General features: G+C 44.6%; 1 protein-coding gene across 1 annotated transcript in view; it reads left to right on the forward strand.

The window, feature by feature from the left end:
• The window catches only part of ATRN (attractin), a 167776-nt gene that overhangs the window by 96808 nt on the left and 50216 nt on the right, over positions 1-20752 (forward strand). Inside the window, 3 exon segments of the mRNA XM_081206904.1 lie at positions 1910-2004; positions 3836-3914; positions 4825-4982. Coding sequence (XP_081063030.1) covers positions 1910-2004; positions 3836-3914; positions 4825-4982 — 332 coding nt within the window.

Consider the following 20752-nt stretch of genomic DNA (forward strand, 5'->3'; position numbering starts at 1 on the left):
TGGAACGAGGGTCTATCTCTCTTTCTACTTCCCTAGATGGATGCACCCAGTGTTGCCGTTCCTAGGTGAGCTGTAGTTCAGTGTTTTAGACTGCAGTTGACAAAACGGGCTTCAGTCTTGGCTTGAGGGGCTGCTGTTTCAGGTGCAATTGCTATTATATCCAGTTTGCTCTTGCTTTCTCAAGAGGTGGTTAGGAACCTGTAGAGGCAAGAAGCAGAAGGGTCCTAGGAAGGAGAGGGGGGTGTCCACAGGAAAAGGGTGAAGGGAAGGAGAAGGAAGGTGCATGTCTGGGGGAGCTGCAGAGGTGATGGATACTAAGATTGAAATAGCAAGCTTTAATAGTTGATGGCAGGCTTCTTGCAATGGATATCTGTAAGAAGCTGGTCTAGACAGTTTGGTGATGCAGAGGCCTGGTCTGTAGCCCATGACATTCAGAAAAGTTGTGCCATATTCTGTCCATAAAAATACATTTAAATAAAGCTACTTAGAGATATGTGTAAGGGGTTGCTGATTTCTTCTGAAGCACCCTGGTCATTATTTTTGCCATTGGATAAAGGACAATGATCAAAACCCTCCAGTGGAATTAATGATGTGTTTTTTATTCAGTGCGCGCGCACGCAGGAACACACATCTCCACCCACCTCGCATTTGTAGGTGCTTGAAAAGAAGTTAAAAGTTCCGATCCTGCCTGTGGGCTTGCAGTCTAATAATAAAGTCAAGTCACATTAATGGAAAGGCTGTAAAAACAGAAGAGGGCCGGTTGGAGCCAGCAGATACGTGTTAAGGAGGCACTTGAAAGCAAAAGAGCGAAAAGAAAAGAAAGATAGCTGTGCAAATGCAAACAGTTTGTTTGCCTGAGCCTATTTTCATCCCACCTTTTCCTCTAATAGATGCTAACAATGCAATCATAAACAATTTAAAACGATCAAACAAGGCATTAAAAACCAATTAAAAACTAAAATGCAAACAGAGCGGCAGATAAAAACTAAATGAAGGATTAACCAGATAAATTAAATGCCTACAAGAACAAACAAGACTTAAGGAAGTGGTGAAAAGCCAGCAGAGAAGACGCCAGGTGTTGTACCGTGACCTGAGCACAGCCTCCTTGCGCATTCCCACCAGACAGAGCGCAATGGCGGCGCATGCAACATACTGCAAAAACAACATTCAGCATGTGTGTAGCGCGAGGTTTTTCAGAGGCTTCCCTTGTATTTTTTGAGTCATGCTTCAGGAGCCCATTACTATTGTCATCGTTGCTTCATTTGCTGAGCTGAGACATAGAGAGCAGGTGGCTAGATGGGCCTGCACTGGGTTGGGCAAGGCTATCCTGGGGGCTCTCTGGTCTATACTCTTGGCTGCTGCCCTGCATCTGCTTGCACTCCCCCCTCTCTGCCTTCCTGCTCACATGCAAGGGCCAGCCGTGCAACAGGCTCGTATTTATATTGTAACGGTAAAGGGACACCTGACCATTAGGTCCAGTCGTGACCGACTCTGGGGTCGCGGTGCTCATCTCGCTTTATTGGCCGAGGGAGCCGGCGTACAGCTTCCGGGTCATGTGGCCAGCATGACTAAGCCGCTTCTGGCGAACCAGAGCAGCGCACGGAAACGCCGTTTACCTTCCCGCCGGAGTGGTACCTATTTATCTACTTGCACTTTTTGTGCTTTCGAACTGCTAGGTTGGCAGGAGCAGGGACTGAGCAACGGGAGCTCACCCCGCTGCGGGGATTCAAACCGCGACCTTCTGATCGGCAAGTCCTAGGCTCAGTGGTTTAACCCACAGCGCCACCCGCATCCCTTATATCCCATGTCCCTTATTTATATCCTAGCAAGTAGCAAACTTCCTGCCTCGGGCTGACTCTGGCTTTATGCCACGGCGGCACCTAACTCCAATTTGTGTACTTTTATACAGACACTCTCCTTATTGATTATCAGTTCACCTTCAGCCTTTCGCAAGAAGATGATCGTTATTACACGGCAATCAATTTCGTAGCGACGCCCGAAGAGGTTAGTAAATTACCCCAATTGCATTTCACGTTGTTTATTAAAATGCCCTGGTTCTCTCTGGCCGACGGTCAGTAGGCTGCATACAGAGATCGACTCTTCTCTCCTCCCCGCCCACAACAAGACTGCATGCACGCTCCTTTCAGTGCCAGTTCTGTGCTCATTTTGCACTGTGTGAGAGGCTCCTGCAGTTCTGTTCCTAGCGATGGGGAACTCAAGTTGAGATATATTGATGACCTCAAGGCGTACGTGTAATTAGCCGTGGAGTTCGTTGCTGTAATAAATGGCTGGTTTTGAATTTTTTAAAATTTAAATTATTTTTAAAACTTGCAGTTACGCTGAGAGTCAACTTACAGCGACCGTTGTAACTGATAATTTCTACTCCTGCATGTGAAGTCCTGTGGCCTTGGGGCTGACATTTCTAGGCCAAGGGTTGCATGGCCAGTCCTTGAGGGGACAGTAATATAAGAGTATGTGTCACAGATGTGTGAATGTGGGCATGGTTCTTATTTAAATAAAAAAACACACACACTACTTGAGGAATAGGGGGGATCACAAAAAACATTTTGGCATAAGCAAGTCAGTTGTTGTTTTTTAAACCCCCCCCCAAACCAATTTTTTTTTTTAATGGACAAATTTGGGATGGGTCCTCCAATTTTTACAAAAACATTTTGACACCTCAGTATCACAGGATGGGGGGGGGGGCACGGGAGAATAGTTGGTAATTTTAAAAACAAAATACGCTTTTAAATTTAATTTTGTTTTACTCATGGCAGAATCCAACAATTATTAGGGAGCCACACAACCATATTGACATCACAGCATCACTGCAGAGGATCCATAGGAGCAATCTATTGTTGTTATTATTATTATTAAAGAAATACACTTTTAGTTACCAATGGGTATTTGTCTCTATGCAGTGATCCAAATATATCTGTGGTTCCTGCTCTAACCAGTAGGAGGCAGATGCCCCCCTTTTTAAAGGGCTAATTGAGAGCTGGTCTAGGAAATGCCTCTTACTTTTTCCTGAAAATAGATATTCTCTTTAAAAAAGTTGACACAGCCCTGGTTTCAGGAATCACACGGAAATAATGCATTTTGAGGGCAAAGCCCTGGTACATTTGTGCTATGGCTGTACCCTTGAGTCTTTGTAGTTCCAACCCTCTGTGCTTGCTGTTCTTTGCCATTCTGTGTTGACCACTCAGAATGGCCAAGATCAGTTTATTATAGGGAGGGCTAGTCTGACCGTAGTGTGAATGGAATCTCTTAAATTTATCTTGCCTTTATAGGAAGTCACAGGTTTAGTCTCTGGCCTGCTGCTGCTTGACTTCATATTGGACATTTTTCTTTGCAGACCATGCTGAAGAAAGGTTAATTTACTTAGTAGTGCCTGCTGTGGTTCCTTGGGACATTATTATGGAAATGACTTTGGGAATTCCAGAGAACAAGTATACGCATAACCCCATGTGGGGTTTTCTGCTTGGTTTTTTTTAAAGCTTCTTTTTGATTTATTGTTCTTAATCTTGAATAAAGTGGTATTCTGTGCAACTCAGAATCTTCCTGTCTCGTGAACACAGGGTAAAATTGTAGGATTTTGGATCCCATGTTCCCACTTCCTGAAATACAAAAAAATGCAAAAATATTTGGCAAACAGAAACTAACCAGTACTGTGCTTTAATGTGGCACAGGTAAGCTTGAATCCTATTGGGCTGTTTTAGGGGGATTTGGCCTGCCTTTGTTCTTGCCCAAGCAGTTCTGACAAAACTTGATGGAAGCTGCTCTCTCTATGTGTAAGCCATTAATCTGTGCTGCTTTCTTTGTTCCCTGAAATCAGCAAAACAGAGACCTGGACATGTTTATCAATGCTTCTAAAAACTTCAACCTCAACATCACTTGGTCAACAAGTTTTGCAGGTGAGGACAATTCTTCTCATTTCCAAATGCCCGGTGTCTGAACTAGAAATGTCTGGAAAGCAGTGGTGGCATATTTAAACCAGAGACCAGTGGCCAGATATTTGGCCAGTTCTGCTGAACCAGAGGCCAGTCCCCCTCTGACCTGGCTCTTTCATTGGCCTTGAACAGCCCAAACTCCTTCCATTGCCTCTTGACACCCTCCATCCCTCAACTTCCTGCTCCTCATTGTTCTGCTTCCAGTCTTCCTATTTCCTCCTTAGCTAGACAGATCGTCTTTCTCACACAGTTGGTGCACAGCAACTCAGCCGGTGGCAAGAGGCAGCTCTCGGATCAGGCAGCCAGTTCTGGCTTATAGCCTCTTTATATGCAGATACCCTATGGATGACTTAGGGATTTAGAAGGCTGCTGTGCCATGTAATAGTCTGTATATTGAGGCATAACTTCACTCCAAAGATAATCTGAGAAACGAAGTAGAACAGTTTATCCGATTTCCAGATCTTGAATGCTTGCGTTGGCAGCCAAAATGTTAATTTTGTATGCAACAGTCGTTTGTGTGTTTCTTAATCGCAGTAATGAAACTGAGCTCAGTACTGTCTTGTTGAAACAGAATAATTTTTATTGTTTTATCAACTAGCGCTGCTGTATAATTTAAGAGCACCCCTTGTAATGTTACCAAGGATTTGCACAAAAACGTATATCTTTATTTCATTTGAGTTATATTTTAGCTTTGCCCCAAGGGCTCCTCTCACCCCAACCCATTTTGCCCTTCCAACAACCCTTTGAGGTAGATTAGTTTGAGAGGACTCAAGGCCACCAAGTAAGCCTTGTAGCCAAGTGAGGATTTGAACGTGAGCCTGAAAATCTTCACTCCCGACAGATGAGAATGTTTCTTTTAAAATCCTCCCAACAGCTGGCACCCAGGCAGGGGAGGAGATCCCGGTGGTTTCAAAGAGCCAAATCAAGGAGTACAAGGACAGCTTCTCCAATGAGAAATTTGACTTCCGCAACAATCCCAACATCACTTTCTTTGTCTACGTGAGCAACTTCACCTGGCCAATAAAGATACAGGTAAGAGAGCCTTCCATTCACAGAAGCACTAGAGAACGACTGGAATATATGGGAGCTGTTCTGTATACTCTGTTCTGTTTGTTTGTGCTGATGTCCGATACTCCAACAAATGCTCAGGTCCTGTACTGTATATATTTGTATGCTAGAAGCCTTCTCCTATTGCCATTAATAATAATAATAATAATAATAATAATAATAATAATAATAATAATAAAGTTTATTTATATCCTGCCCTCCCCAGCCGAAGCCGGGCTCAGGGCGGCTAACAACAATAAAACAGTACAAAAGTACAACACAACAACACTCTAAAATCATTCATTATAAAATTAGTTCAAATCAAGCCACTGGCAATCATTGGGCCAGAGCTCTGCAAAGATTTCCGAGGGAGGGAGTCAGGCTGTGCCCTGGCCAAAGGCCTGATGGAACACCTCTGTCTTGCAGGCCCTGCGGAAAGATGTCAAGTCCCGCAGGGCCCTAGTCTCTTGTGACAGAGTGTTCCACCAGATTATCACTATTTTGCTGTGATCTAACTTACTCTGCAGCCTCAGTGCAATTCAGATTGTGTCAGTTTTTGCTTATGAGATCTCCTGGGCAGCTAAATGCAGTAGGTTTTATGGGACCACAGCATTTTTATTGTCTTTCAGCTTGAGACCATTCAGACGGTGTTAGTGGAAGGTCTCTATCTTGAGAAGCAGTCTGTTAGTGCAAGCCCCATTTTTAAAAACTTGGATCAGAGTACTTGTATAATGGAATGAAGCCTCCCTCCTGATGTGTGTGCTTTCATCTCCCTTCCCTACCTGGGTTTCCTTCCCTGTGGGGGACTTCTGCAGAACTCCATGCCCGCTGGTGGGGTTCTCTATCTTCTTCTTCTTTGGTGATCACTCGTAGCTGAGTAAGATTGTCTTCCATGGACACGGTCTTAATAGTGGGTCCGTAAGTGACTGTGGAGACCAATTCTGGATCCACACGTCCTTCCACAGTGGGGACATAGGTTTCCTGGCGGGAGTTGATCAGGGTGAGGGTTTGCCAAGTGTGCCTTCCTCTTAGCGCATTTCTCCCTTTCGTCCTGAGTTCGAGCATCTTCAAAGCCCATGACACCTTTAGTAAAGACAGTTCTCCAACTGGAGTGCTTGGAGGCCAGGGCTTCCCAGTTGTCGGTGTTTATACCACTTTTTTTTTTTAGATTCACCTTGAGAGAGTCTTTAAACCTCTTTTGTTGACCACCAGCATTACGCTTTCCATTGTTAAGTTCGGAATACCGTTTTGAGACCATGCATGGCGAAAAGCAGTCTGTAAATGCGGCAAACAGAATAAGAAATAGTATAAACAGCAACAAATGGATGCAAATGAATTGGATGTGAATGTGATAAGCTCCAAGTTGAAAGGTACACGAAGGACTTAAGCAGTGACATGGACGGTGGCTCCGTGACCTTAACCAGTTGGCAGCAGGCGAGCAGGAACTGTGTATCACTATCCTTGCTAATTAAATCAGCAAGAAAACCTGGCCAAGAGTTATTTATTGTGAGTGATATCACACTTCCCACTAGCCTTTTTTGTGCAGCCTTCCTTGTTGGTGCGGCCAGTCTCCCTGTCAGTGCCCTCCTTTGGCAAGAGCTGGGTGTTGAAAGATGGGTCAAATCCCCCTGCCCATCAACCCGTTAGGAACTTGGCCTGCCATGTGTTTGAATCCGAACACGGCCGGAGGAACTGTACAGCCAACTCTGCATGTCTGGTCTTGGTCTCTCTCCCCCTGTCCCAATTTTAGAAGTGGGGTGGAATGTAAAAAAATACAAGCCAACTTGTATTATTGAGGGGAAGGAGGGGGTTCACAGTTCGACATGTGGCAGAAATGCCATGTGGGCAATGCCAGACCCTGTTGTACATAAAGGAAGGTGTATGTATGCATTGACTTGGAGAGAGTGAAAAATGTGCATTCCCCGCCCCCAAGGACTCATTGGCAATAATGATAGCCTTTCCCTCTAAAGCTAATAGCCGAGGCAGGAGATTTTTTTTTACTAGCATTCAGACTGGGGAGAAAAGGGTCCCAATGGAAATTAGAGACCCTCACACCCATTATTAAACTTAAAAAATAAACGAGAAAACCCTGATATGCTTCCAAGTGGCGCATTTAGTGCTGCATGTAGTTTGGCCCACAGTGGAGAACTGAAATAGGATGAAATTACATGTTCAGTGTAATTCCTTTTGTTTTGCTGTTTACCCATGCTTAGTCACTTTCATTTTCTCTGATTTTAACCTGAAGCCAGTATTTGTATTCTTAATTTGGGCAGCTTAATTAATGTGCTGGCGCATTTTCCCTCCTTTGTTAACTGACGTTTAAGTTTTTGTCCTGTTGTGGTGTGTGCCAGATATAAGGCTTTTTAAATCTCTGGGAAGAGCCGCCCATTCCAGAATCCATCGTAGATGTTGGTCCTTTGATCGCTCGCCCTTGTTTGTCCTGGAGTTCCTGTTTCAAGACTTCCTTGTCCTCCTGGCTCTCCTTTCCCCTCTGCCTGGTTTTCTTTAGGAAGCTGCAAGCATATAAATGCTCTTTTGTATGACTGATAGTTGTGCATTTGCCAGTGCTGAGCTCCCACCCTTAAAATATTGCTCCACCTCTCTTCAAAACCACCAGTTGGTTTTAAAAGTATATTGGTGTAGAATGTCCCTCCCTCCCTCCCAGCTTCCTTCATTTAAGCAATCTCTTCTATAAAAAGCTCTCTAGAATTCACAGTTAGCAAAATGTAGATCACCGTTCTTTAAAAACTTGAAGTTAGTGTCAGTGTTTACTGAGTCGGTTCGGTTTAAGCCACTCTGGCTTGTGACACCCACATTGTCAAGTCTGCTTAAGTTAGTCAGCTTCCTTTGGGGAAGACGGGTAAGTTCTTGTTGGATAAAGTTTGCCGTCTGCACTGCAAATGGTTGGTGTTTGTTATAAAAAAAGGGTTCATTTCTGATTTAGAAAATTAATCAAGTCTGCAATCGGTTTGTCTTATTTATGGTTTCAGTTTTAATTTAGTTTATTTGGCACGTGCCGTGTGGAATGAGCCTTTCTAGAAATAGAATTGGCAAATTCGTCTTCTGCATACTGTATAATCACTGTAGGTGTCGATCATCAGCAAAGTAATATATGAGAATGGCAGTTTCATGTTTCAGATCCCCATCCTTCCCCCGCCTGTCGGTTTGCACAGTGGTGAGAGTTGTTACAGGGTGTCGTGATCTCAGAGGGTTAAGCTTGGTGGTTTTTAGAAGCCTCCGAACTGAGAAGCAAAGAAGTTGAGTTGTAGAAACCAGCAGTGGAATTTTACAGATGGCTCTCAGTTCAAACAAACAAAGTAAAGCCCCCCCCCTTTCTACCTTGGCTCATTTTTTCGCTATATCTGACAAGCTAGTAATGGGAAACACTTCAAATCTCCTTTGATTGTGTTGCGTCAGCAGTTTTACGTGCCAGTGTTAAAGTTCTCCTCCCCGTGTGTGCTAGCGGTTCGGTAGTTTGGTTTGACGTAGTGGCACAAACATCGGAGTCCAAACGGAGCTCATTTGAAAGCTCTGTCAATTGGTGACTGAATGAGAAAGCCTTATAAGTGTGATGGGCACTCATACTTGACGGTGGTATGTTCTGACCTTACACCCGCAGTGAGGATTGTAAGGTCAGTGGTACTTCTGTTTCCTTGGCTACAAGCTGAGTCTCGTGGCCAATAATCAGTGTTTGAGGGTGCAGGTATTATTCACCTGTCCATTTTGTTGTGCTGATTTGGGTTGTTGTTGCCCTTGAGGTTCCTTCTGGAGAACCTGGAGGGGTTTGCACAATACCAGACCCTCCAAGTGTCCCTATTTTCCAGGGACATCCTTGATTTAGAGAAGCCGTCCTGGTTTCTGATTTGATCCCAGAATGTCCCACTTCTTCTTAGGACAGGGGTGCCCAAACCTTTTCCAAAGAGGGCCGGATTTGATGAAGTGAACATGCGTGAGGGCCGACCAAAGTTGTTGAGCTTTTTCCACAATTTTACCCCAGAGTTGCTGAGATTTTTAAAGGATTTTACCCCAGGACATATACTGCCACGGGGGCTGGATTAAATCGACTGGCAGGCCGGATTAGGCCCCCAAAACAAACTTTGAACATGCCTGCTTTAGGATGTCTCTTTTCACTGGAAAAATGTTGGAGGGTTTGGAGTTATCCAATCCCCAAGCCGTCTGAAGTGAAACCTGTATAGGGAAATTATTATTCTTAATATTTAATGTTTCATTATGTTTTTATATATGTTGGAAGCTGTCCACAGTGACTGCGGCAACCCAGTGAGATTTGTGAGGTATAAACAGTAAAATTACCATTATGGAATGGGACGTCCCTATTTTCGTTGGAGAAATGTTGGAGGGTATACAATACCCACACCTATTTACTCTGCTCAAAGCACCAGATGGACAATAGAAGTGAAACCAGAGCAGTAGCATGTGTACAGCACAGTGACAAAAACTTTTTTTAAAAAAAGTACAAGCTCCTTCGTGAAATGCAAATCTCCTGTATCACTTCCTGGCTTCAGTTGGTGGTGGGAATTGAGTAATTTTGTACTGGGGTGTGTGTGCTATTGTCCCTGCAATCAAAATGTTCAGGGAGGCATTGAGATGCAGAATTAAATGAAGGAAGCATCCGAAAGAGGAGCTGTTATAGTGATTAATGTCTTCAACTACCCTTACATAGAATGGCTACATATGTCTTCCAGTCATGACAAAGAGGTGAAATTTCTAGATTTCCTGGAGCCAATCAGAGGGACAGTGATCCTGGACTTATACAGTCATACCTACCGTGGAAGTTGAACGGAATCCGTTCGACTTCCAAAACGTTTGAAAACCAAATCGCGGCTTCTGATTGGCCTTCAGAAGCCCTGTCGGATGTTCATGTTCCAAAAGAACGTTCACAAACCGGAACAATCACTTTCGGATTTTGGGCATTTGGGAGCCAAAATGTCTGAGTTCCAGGGTGGTCGACAACCAAGGTACGACTGTACTTGAGTGGCTCTCAGGACTTGGTGTGTGTTGTAAGTGGTGTCAAACATTTGGGTTCAGAAACAGTGCCAGTCAGAGCAAATGATTTCTCCACTTCTCCACCCCTCCCTACTCGCACTGAGCTTGTCAGATTGGTTTTGCTTTTTAGAAAATAATAATAATGCAGTGTCACTTTAAAAATTCAGGGTGAAATTAAGCGAATTATTATTCAGAGTAATCCTGTTGAATTTAATTGACCCAACTTAGTCGTGTTCATTAATTTCAGTGGGTCTACTCTGAATAGGCCTAGTGTTAAATCCCAACCACACTGTTTTTTGGACCAAGGGCAGGCAAATCCAAAGAACAACTTGAAATTTAGGGCATACCAAATTCGAACATGTGAAAACCTCTCCTGGTCCACCCCATAATTTGGGGAATACACAGTCAATGCACACCTGAAGTTCATTTTGTTAAAAGACTTTGCTGGGTGTGAATCAGTTATTATTTTTAAGAAGAGAAGAGGACACACAGAGTTCAGAGATACAAATTAGGAAATGTGAATTTTAATATGGGAAGAAATCTCAAAAGAGATGCATTAGCCTGTTCAGAACCAAAAATTATTATAAGAATGTGAGTGATCAATAAACACTATATAAGCTTTTATGATTGGCTTTGTCTGCCTTTGAAGTTAATTGTTTAATCTTCCTTATAAATTGTTATTTAGGAAAATGTTGCTTTTGTATTGATCTGTTTTCTCTGTCCTGTGATAGCTGCCAACACTGTGTGAGAGGGAGGGGGGAGCAGGGGTTAGATATCATCTGGAAATGGTAAGGTGCGATGATCAAGGGTCTGGAAACCAGGCCTTATGAGGAATGGTTGCAGGAGCTGAGCATGTTTAGCCTGGAAAAGAGGAATCATAGAATCATAGAATCCTAGAGTTGGAAGAGACCACAAGGGCCATCGAGTCCAACCCCCTGCCAAGCAGGAAACACCATCAGAGCACTCCTGACATATGGTTGTCAAGCCTCTGCTTAAAGACCTCCAAAGAAGGAGACTCCACCACACTCCTTGGCAGCAAATTCCACTGTCGAACAGCTCTTACTGTCAGGAAGTTCTTCCTAATGTTTAGGTGGAATCTTCTTTCTTGTAGTTTGGATCCATTGCTCCGTGTCCGCTTCTCTGCAGCAGCAGAAAATAACCTTTCTCCCTCCTCTATGTGACATCCTTGAGACTGAGACTGAGACTGAGACCTTGAGACTGAGAGGAGGCAGGATAGCCATCTTAAGGGCTCTCACATGGAAGACAGAGCAAGCTTGTTTTCTCTTGCTCTGGAGAGTAGGCCTTGAACGAATGTCTTCAAGTTACATGAAAGGAGATTCTTAGTAAACCACAGGAAGAGCTTTCTGAAGGTAAAAACTGTTTGACAGCTGAAAAGACTCACTCAGAAGGCGGTAGACTCTCCTTCCTTGGGGGTTTTTAAGCAGAGGTTGTTTGGCCATCTGTCATGGATGCTTTAATTGAGATTCTTGCATTCCAAGGGGTTGAACTAGATGACCCTCAGGGTCCCTTCCAATTCTATGATTCTATTATTTTATTATTATTTATTGAATTTATATACCGCCCTATACCCGGAGGTCTCAGGGCGGTTCATACCCCTGACGCACTTTATATGTCTCTATAACACTCTCCTCTGCTTCCTGAAAATTGCCTAATGTGGCCTGTAACATTCCCCGCAAAATCCCCTGTACCAAAAGTGCAAAATCTCAGATTTGGCTGTGAAACAGCAGCAGCAGATCCGAAGTATTACAATAGTAAGATGATGCAACTATAGACCAGGAGCCTCCCTGTAACAAAGTGCTCATCCGAGCAAGCAGCGAAGAACCATCGATCAAAAAGACAGTGGAAATCAATCAAGGAACCTGTCAGAATATAAATGTCTTCACTTACTACTGACAGCTAGAAAGTGACCCAGATGAGCAGGGACCTCGGTTGGGAATTCTGGAGTTGCAGTTCCACCATGGAAAAAGACCCTCTGCACGTGCTCCACGCATTTCGCCCCCCCAGGCAATATCCAGGCTAGAACAAGACCTTAGCAGCTCCTTTATAGACTGAGAATAATATAGAATCAGCTGGATCGGTGCCGCATAACAGCCCTGGGACGCCTCCATGTGCAACTTGTTCTCCTGCCCTTTAGGATAAGGAAAACAGCGAATAGGCTGGTTCCTTCTGTACAGAGAAAATCCTCCCAGATGAATATAAGCTAATAGCTTGAATGAAGCAGCGCTGGGAGGGAGGAGCAGCTTCCTCCATTGAATGGAAACTTCTTCCCCTCCTTGAGCCCAAGGGAAGGCAAGGGTGGGAGCATGCTTGAAGCTCCTGGTGGATCTTGGAAAACCTCAGTGTCAGATGTTCGCCGGTGGTTGCTCGTGAGTAACCAGGCAGGACTCCGACCTGTCTTTACCTGGTTTTATTTGGGTGCAAAACTATTTACAGTGCAGAACCATCAGTTCATGTCTGCCTCAATCACTAGCAGAATCCGGGAGTGGTCGTTTCCGGGTCCTCCCCCAACATCAGAGCGTAGTCACCCCCAGCCTTTTCCTTCCTTGTTTGCATTTTACACCTCTGCGCAAGGTGGGTGATGGAAGAGATGTGCTTCACTCCTGGCCGGCTTGGCCAGGAGTGGCACCGGGGCTCCCAGCAGCATCCTCTAGCCCTTTACCCGAGAGGTGTGGCTTTCCCCACCCTCAGACTGACGAGGTGCGGCACTGGGTCTCCCAGCAGCATCCTCTGGTCCCGCCCCCTCTTCCCCACTGGAGGCGTGGCTTTCCCCACCGCAGGAAGAGGAACTGCTTCTCAAGATTTTCAGAGCCTCCCTGTATCCCAGCGGCCCCTCTGCCTCCCTTCCCTGTTCCGATGGCAGTCCCCTGACACTCGGCCTTATCTGCCCCATTCCTGATGTCATGTAATCAGATGTAGGGTTGGTGGTTGTGGCTACCCCAAAATGGCCTGGCCGGCCAAGTTTGGCCCGTGAGCTGGAGCTTCCCTACCGTTGGTCTCCACTGAGTGGAACTTGGTGTCCTTCTGCCCTTCAAAGCAGGTTTCCTACTGCCGCCGTTCTTCCCCCAGCTCATTCCCGCACAGCATCAATTGAAGCATCTATGCGACAAACTCTCAAGAAGTTCAGCACAAACATTTTGTAGCCTGATTGCAATGATGGAAAATCTACCGCAATCTATTTTTAGGAGTAGAGTTAGGTAGCAAATTGCTGGATGCAGTAAATGAGGATGAAACGGAACAATGGGATGCAGGGTGGGGAGGGGAGAGAAGGCGAAAAAGTTGTTAGCCTGTACCTTGATATGTGAAACGGCATCCATAGTGATCCAATAATATGTGCTTGTGTGACAGCCCAAGAAAAGAGCTGTCTCTCTCGTTGAGAAACAATTGAAGCGTTGGGGAATGTGTTTGCGGCAGAATACTTAAAAGAAGCGGTAAAGGTAAAGCTGCAATGCACCGGACCAAGATTCAGATGTCAAGTGCACAGCTTGGTCACCGACAACTCTGCCAGTGCAGCGAAAAGGAGAAGCAGCCAGGGAAGGAAAGGAACAAAAGTCTTGAACATGCATCTTTCAGAGACTCAATACGCGTGTAAAAAGAGTTCTGCTGGATGAGAGTACGGGTCTTGCCCAGCGCAGCACCTGTAGAGATCACGCATTGGAGGTTCCCTTCTTGTCCTTTCCATGCAGACCCTCGAAAATCTGCTTTTGAGAGTCCTCCAATGCATATCAGACCATGAAATAATCTTTCTGGAGAAACAGGCCCTGCACTTCCTTTATATTTGTGAAGGCTGTCTTTGAATTTGGGCTGTTTCAAGGTGAAACGTCCATCCATCTGTCCCCATTTAACCAGTGGGATATACCTTATGCCTCACTGGGTAAAGGGGACCCCTGACAGTTCAGTTGCGGACGACTCTGGGGTTGCAGCGCTCATCTTGCTTTACTGGCCAAGGGAGCTGGCCACAGACAGTTTTTCCGGGTCATGTGGCCAGCATGACTAAGCCGCTTCTGGCGAAACCAGAGCAGCGCATGGAAACGCCGTTTACCTTCCCACCAGGAGCGGTACCTATTTATCTACTTGCACTTTGATGTGCTTTCGAACTGCTAGGTGGGCAGGAGCTGGGACTGAACAATGGGAACTCACCCTGTCGTGGGGATTCGAACTGCCAACCTTTTGATCGTCAAGCCCTAGGCTCAGTGGTTTGGACCACAGCGCCACCCGCATCCTCACTGGGTGCTTCATTCCAAATAGGAAGTATCTTCTTCTAACTTTGAGAACTGAGCAAACCCAAGCCAATAGTAGTTCACATGGCAGTAGTTTTACTGAGTGATGAGTGCTGTTTGCACGGTCACTTCCGTGAGGATATGCTGCTCTTTGTTTTGCTGTCACGCTAAAATGAAAAGTCATGGCTCAACCCACCCCCTTCTACGTATGGAGTTATGGGGGAATGCCGCCCCACTGGGAAGAAAGCCTCTTCTGCCAACTTCTTTTGTCCAAATGGTGTTTGGACAATACTGCAGCGCCATCACCCATCCCTTTGTCAACCCCCCCCCCCAGCAAACCAGGGAAATTGATGTTGCATCTTTCTATGTAGAAAGTCCAACACCAGGCTACTTCTGGGCACATGCAAATGCTACCCTAATAAACTGCCGCTGGGAGCAGACCTTGGAATGGTTAGGTTGCAAGTTCCCAGGAGACCTGAGTCTTGAATTTTACTTGTGCTTCGGCTAATAGAGCTCCTGTGCCAGCTGAACAATCGTCAATAGTATTGTTAAAGCAAAATGAGTCTAAAACAAAGAAATGCAATTAATTTTGCTGCTAATCGGAGCCCACCTTTTAAAATGCAGAATAATTTCTAGTTGCTAACGGGAGCAGATCCTGCAGCATCCAGGAAACAGTACTGTACTTCATGCTGCTTCAGAAATAAATACTCTCTTTCCTCCCGTGGCATGGATTTCATCTGCGCTGTGCCAGAAAAGGCAAATTGTATGCTGCTGGTTTTTCTGTTGAACTTTATCTCCTGTAGTTTGCCTTGTATTAATGCTTCTTGCCAATTAGCTTCTGGGGCTAATGCTAGGGATGGATGGATCAGTCTCTCACTCATAAGTCTTTTGTCCCATTTCTGCATTAATCTGCAGTGTTTCCGTAAAAAGGGTGGGGGGAGGAATCTGCACCAAATGTCACACTCTGTATTTAAATATGTATTTTATCTCAAAATATGCATCTAGATATTATTATTCATATTTTTTTAAAAGTAATTTAGTTTGTATCCCACTGTTCTTCCCAAAGGAGCCCAGGGCGGTAAACAACAAAACAACAGCCTCTTAAAAACAATCCCAGTGCAGATGCAGACTGGGAAAAGTTTCTACTTAAAAAGCTTGCTGGAATGGGAAGGTTTTTAGTGGGTGCCAAAAAGATAACAGAGGTGGCTCGTGGCTGATATTTAATGGGAGAGAATTCCAAATGGCAGGTGGTTCTCCTGCTAAGATGGGTTCTGCCAAGCCAAGGACCAGTGATCAGCTTGGTTATATAAGGGGTGAGGTGATAATATGCATATTTTATCTCAGTGTATGCATTTCCAAATGCATTTCATTTTAAAATACACATTTGCTAACTTACTTGAGCCGCTGAGTGTGCCACAAGATTTTGAGAAGCGGAAAACTCAAAGAGGAAATCACACTACGATCTGTACATTAGTTTGGGAGATGCTGATCACGTCCGTTTGCATCAGAATTTGGAGAAATCAAACTGCTCAAGCATCTCTAAACCAATATACAGGGCGCTGTCTCTGGCCCGCCTTGGGGATTGCTTCTCGCCAACTGAGCCTCCATAGCTTTCAAAGCCTTCAGAAAAAGCTTTGTTCCATGGGATGGAGAGCAGGGCTTTTTCCATGACGGCCCCTTGGAATGCTTTGTCTAGGGACTTTGGCCTATTTCCAACCACAAGGTTTCAGTCTTGTCATCCAAGTAGGTTTTTTTTTTTGGGGGGGGTGGTGGTTCATTGGCATAAGATTGTATTGATATGGTAAGCTATGTTGATACACAATTTATCATGAGCTTCTTTTCTTGAGGGAGGTGAGGGGCAGAGAGAAAGAACAAAAACAATGCGTAAGGACATCACAAGAGCCCTGCTGGATCAGGCCAGAGGCTCATCTAGTCATAGAATCATAGAAGGGACCCAAGGGTCATCTAGTCTAACCCCCTGCAATGCAGAAATTGTTTGGCCCAGCATGGGACTTGAACCCATGACACTAAGATTAAGAGTCTGATAGTGGAGATGGTCATTGATAGTTCTTCTCCAGGAATATGTCCCACCCAATACTGCCTCTTGGGGAAGCAAATTCCATGGTTGCACCATGTGAAAAAAGTAGTTTCTTCTGTCTCTTCTGAATCTCCCAGTGTTCAGCTTCACTGGATGTCCCCGAGTGTGTTAAATGCGCAGACATGTGTTAAATGAAATAAATTATCCTATTACTTTTGCCAAAAAAAAAAAAAAGGTAACAGAAACCATGCAGGCAAACATCCTAGCCCGATTCTAACATCTCTGCTGCCAAACGGCAGATAATTCAAACCAGCTTCGTTGAACAAACACGCGTGAGATCCAAGAGGAGGGTTGTTGTTTTAAAGGTTTGTCAGGAAGTCTCCTTGCTTGAACTCCAATCCTTAAACTCTGCCTGTGGAAACAGTGAGTCATATATACTTTTAAAATTAAGACTCCCCCCCCCACCCCGCCGCCAATTTTGTTCCATGTGAATTCTACCTACCTACTGCAGCGAGTCTGACTACTTAAGCTGTGAAGAGCTTTCCCTAATAGCTGTTGTGGTTTAAGTAATCCAGAACACATTCTGCTTCAACTAAAGGAGAAATGAAATGGCTAAGTAAAGAAGGAATGGCTCCTTTTCAAAAACATCTCTTCTGCACCAGCAACAAGGACCAATCAAGACTTTTCCTGGGTTTTCTCTGAATGCAGCTAAGGGGGGCATTCCAGAGGTCAATATCTCCCCCCTGGCAGCAGCCGGTGTGTGTATGTATGTGTGAAATCTCTTTCAGGTCATTTCATTGTATAGCAAAGGTTGTGGCAAAAGAAGTGCAAGAAAATTCCAGTGCATATTGCACCATGGAATATTCTTTCTGATTTAAGGGTCACGTGGTCCCCTTGTTATGAGGGGCTGGGGTGGGGCAGATCTCTACATTCAGTGAAGGGTCAGAATTTGAGCAGACTCATAAATTCCTGAATTTCTCAAGGACTGGGAAATAACATCACCTAACTTCTGATCGCTGAAGAATTGACGATTTTGAATTATGGTTCTGGAGGAGACTCTTGAGAGTCCCATAGACTGCAAGAAGATCAAACCTATCCATTCTGAAGGAAATCAGCCCCGAGTGCTCACTGGAAGGACAGATCCTGAAGCTAAGGCTCCAGTATTTTGGCTACCTCATGAGAGGAGAAGACTCGCTGGAAAAGACCCTGATGTTGGGAAAGATGGAGGGCACAAGGAGAAGGGGACGACAGAGGACGAGATAGTGGGACAGTGTTCTCGAAGCTACCAACATGAGTTTGACCAAGCTGCGGGAGGCAGTGGAAGACAGGAGTGGCTGGTATGCTCTGGTCCATGGGGTCACGAAGAGTTGGACACAGCTAAACGACTAAACAACAACAACAACAACTTCTTCATGAGGCCAGCCTGGTGATGGCGGGTCATTGAAGAAACAGTGGTTGTGATGGCTACCCATTACCCCTCAATGGAAGTCATCAACCAGGAACAAGACCTTGCCAGGCACAGAGGGAGGTTGCCAGGGTAAAGGCAGGGGTGTGATGTCACCGAAGAAAAAGAGGATGCCCTTTTATGACAGAAGTTTAGGGAGCAGGGCTTTCTGGGAAGAAGCAAGAAGGGGGAGGAACTCCATGCTGGGACTGATGGGAAGCAGCCATGATGATTGTCTGGAGCGTGCAGTTGCAAAGAGACATGGGGATGGCATTTAGAGTGCCCCTGAATCCCAAGCTGTAATCCTGGGAAGGACGATATACGTGCTGTGCACTCTCTCCCCATAAAACTCAGGTGTAAATATGTGTGAATAAACCATATTTCCTGAAGGTGTCATTTTGTGCTGTGTCTTGGTGTCTCAGTGGAAATGCAACCCTGGTTAAGTGCCAAGACCCTGGAATCTCTTGCCACCGCTTAGCAGAGATTGGGGCGGCTTGTAACAATATGGACAGTGTAAAACCAGTATTTATTCTCATGTTCTTTGCCCTATCTCTGCCTTTCATCCCTCAGTGCGTAGCCAGGATTGTATATACACAGGGAATCCAAATTCTGTCAACTTCAAAAATACAGATTGCAAAGAAAAAGACACCATTTTCTTACTCCTCCACCCCAAATTCTGGTTTTGTAGCAATGGGAGGGTCAACTCCACCTCTGAGCACTGAAGTCTGCATTCAGCCATACCTCACCACCGATGTCTGAAATTTGCCCACACTTATTCAGTCAGTGCTACATCATGAAAAGGGATATAAACTTGTTGGTTTGCTTTTTTTCTTTAAAGGAATCTGATCTTCTCAAGAAGCTGAACTATGCCCTGTTTTCCGTATCCTGTTCTCCTCCTGTAGAATCCTAGCATTTGGGTAGTCTTGCACATGATAGATTTTTCTCATGTGGAAACTATCATTTTGTCCCGGAGTGCATCATCCCCTAGTTCTAACCTTCAACTCCTGTTCAGACCCTCATCTATGGTGTGTTCACACTTAGAATCTCAAGGTGAAAGCCAGTAGCTGTTATGGAGGTCATTCTTGGGCCCTGGGCTCTGAGGAATTGTGATCTGTCCTCTTGTCCAGAACCAAGAAAATATAACACTACAAGGCCCTCAAAAGATACAGTAAGGATTGTTGCTGGACTTAGTCAAAGTTCTTCAAAGTTTGTCCCCAGTGTAGTCATTGTTTGGAGGACTTTTGTGGAGCAATTCAATTCCCTGTAATTTAATAAAAGTGTAATAACCGGAACCTTTTTTGGCTACCCCCCCCCCGTAAAGTATCAAAGAATTTACATTTATTGATTTGGGAAGAGATATTCAGCAGGCAGAATGGTTCTTGATTTGTTTCTTCTTACAGGTTAGTGGTTCACCCTTGCCTTTTCTCAGCCTCAAAAATTCAACCAAGAAGACCTGATTTCTTTAAAAAAATAATATAAGTGGAAATCTAAGTCTCCAGCTGCTGCTGAACCGCCCTGAGGTGAAGGGCAGTATTAAAATTTTCCCTTTTACAATGCACTGTCAAAAACCAAAATGAATGATCTTGACAACTTTTGGCATGGCTTGGGAAATACCTAGGCAATTTGTTTTTCAATAGAAAGTTGAGCAGCAGCTTTGTATTCAAACACAGCTCTGAGGTTTGTTTGACTTCATTCTTCTGAACATTAGAACTCAGGAAATACAGGTGGCAGGACAGAAAACAGATGGATTTCATACAAAGCATGCATGGTGTATTTTTCTGTTTGTTTTATCTGTCTGGAAAGTCTGGGTACTTTTCAACCTTGTGGGTCTCTGTGTGCTTTTGTGTGGTATTTTAATTTGTTTTGGCATTCCATTTTTTTCTGAAATAGGAACCAGAAAATCCTGGAAGCTTTTTTTCCTTTTCTTTTCCTTTTTGCCCCGCTGGATCCAAAATAGCTGATTTGGTCTCTAATTTGTTGAAATGAAATACACAGTGCTTACTGGCCTAATAACTTGCAGAATTAGCTTCCATGATGTTGGTGGGTTAGGTTGCTGCTTTCTCTAACTGTAAATCAACTTCTGGTCCACTCAAAACAAGACTGTTGCAGAAGGAATGAGTGCAGTTCCTCTTTTACTGCTAAGTGTGTCGGTCTTCTCAGTTCTACTTGGTAGTATATTAACTCGCACTTGATTCCATCGTTTCAAGCTGCTTGCGGGACCCCAAGTTCAGGCAAATGTGAGTTCTTGAAAATGGATATCTGTCAGAACATGCCCATTTGATCTGAAGCAGGAAAACATGCTGTCTAAGCTGGGCAGAATTTGTACTACAGCGAATAACATCTGTTGGAGATGTGGTGACATTGAAGCAGTTCAGTTCCACATTTATGGATAATGTCCCGAGAGAGAGAGAGAGAAAACATTGGAAATCAATTTTGACTTGTGTGTGCAGTTGTGCATTCATACTACATCCATTGTTCTGTTTTTGTTGTTTAAAAAAAGACAGCTATCTTATCTTGGAATATTAATGTATCTTTTAACAATTGCTATGATAGCAGTAAGTTTTATAAATGGGGAGGGAGTTCTGCCATCCATAGCATGGCTATTCAGGGTTTGTGATTTGGTGTGTATTGTAAAGCTAATGGACACTCTGAGAGATAGAAAAGGAGGACAAGTAGATAAAATTTATTAAAACATCATCATCATCATCATGATTATTAATATACTGCCCTACACCCAGAGGTCTCAGGGTGGTTCACAGAATAAAATCAAAATATAAAACCACAAAATACATACCGTATTTTTCGCCCCATAAGACGCACCGGCCCATAAGACGCACCTAGATTTTAGGGGGGGAAATGAAGGAAAAAAATTTTATTTCCCCCCCAGGTGCGCTGCGCTACACCAGGAGCTTGGGGCGTGCGGAGCTCAGCGCGCCCCAAGCTTCTGCGTGCCGGCAAGGTCTCCGCTAGCGTGGGAGAGCCGGCGCCTCTCCCAGGGCTAGCGGACCCCTGCGCTAATCCAGAAGCTTGG

The sequence above is a fragment of the Podarcis bocagei genome (assembly GCF_964188305.1).
Source record: "Podarcis bocagei genome assembly, chromosome: 9".
Classification (NCBI taxonomy): domain Eukaryota; kingdom Metazoa; phylum Chordata; class Lepidosauria; order Squamata; family Lacertidae; genus Podarcis; species Podarcis bocagei.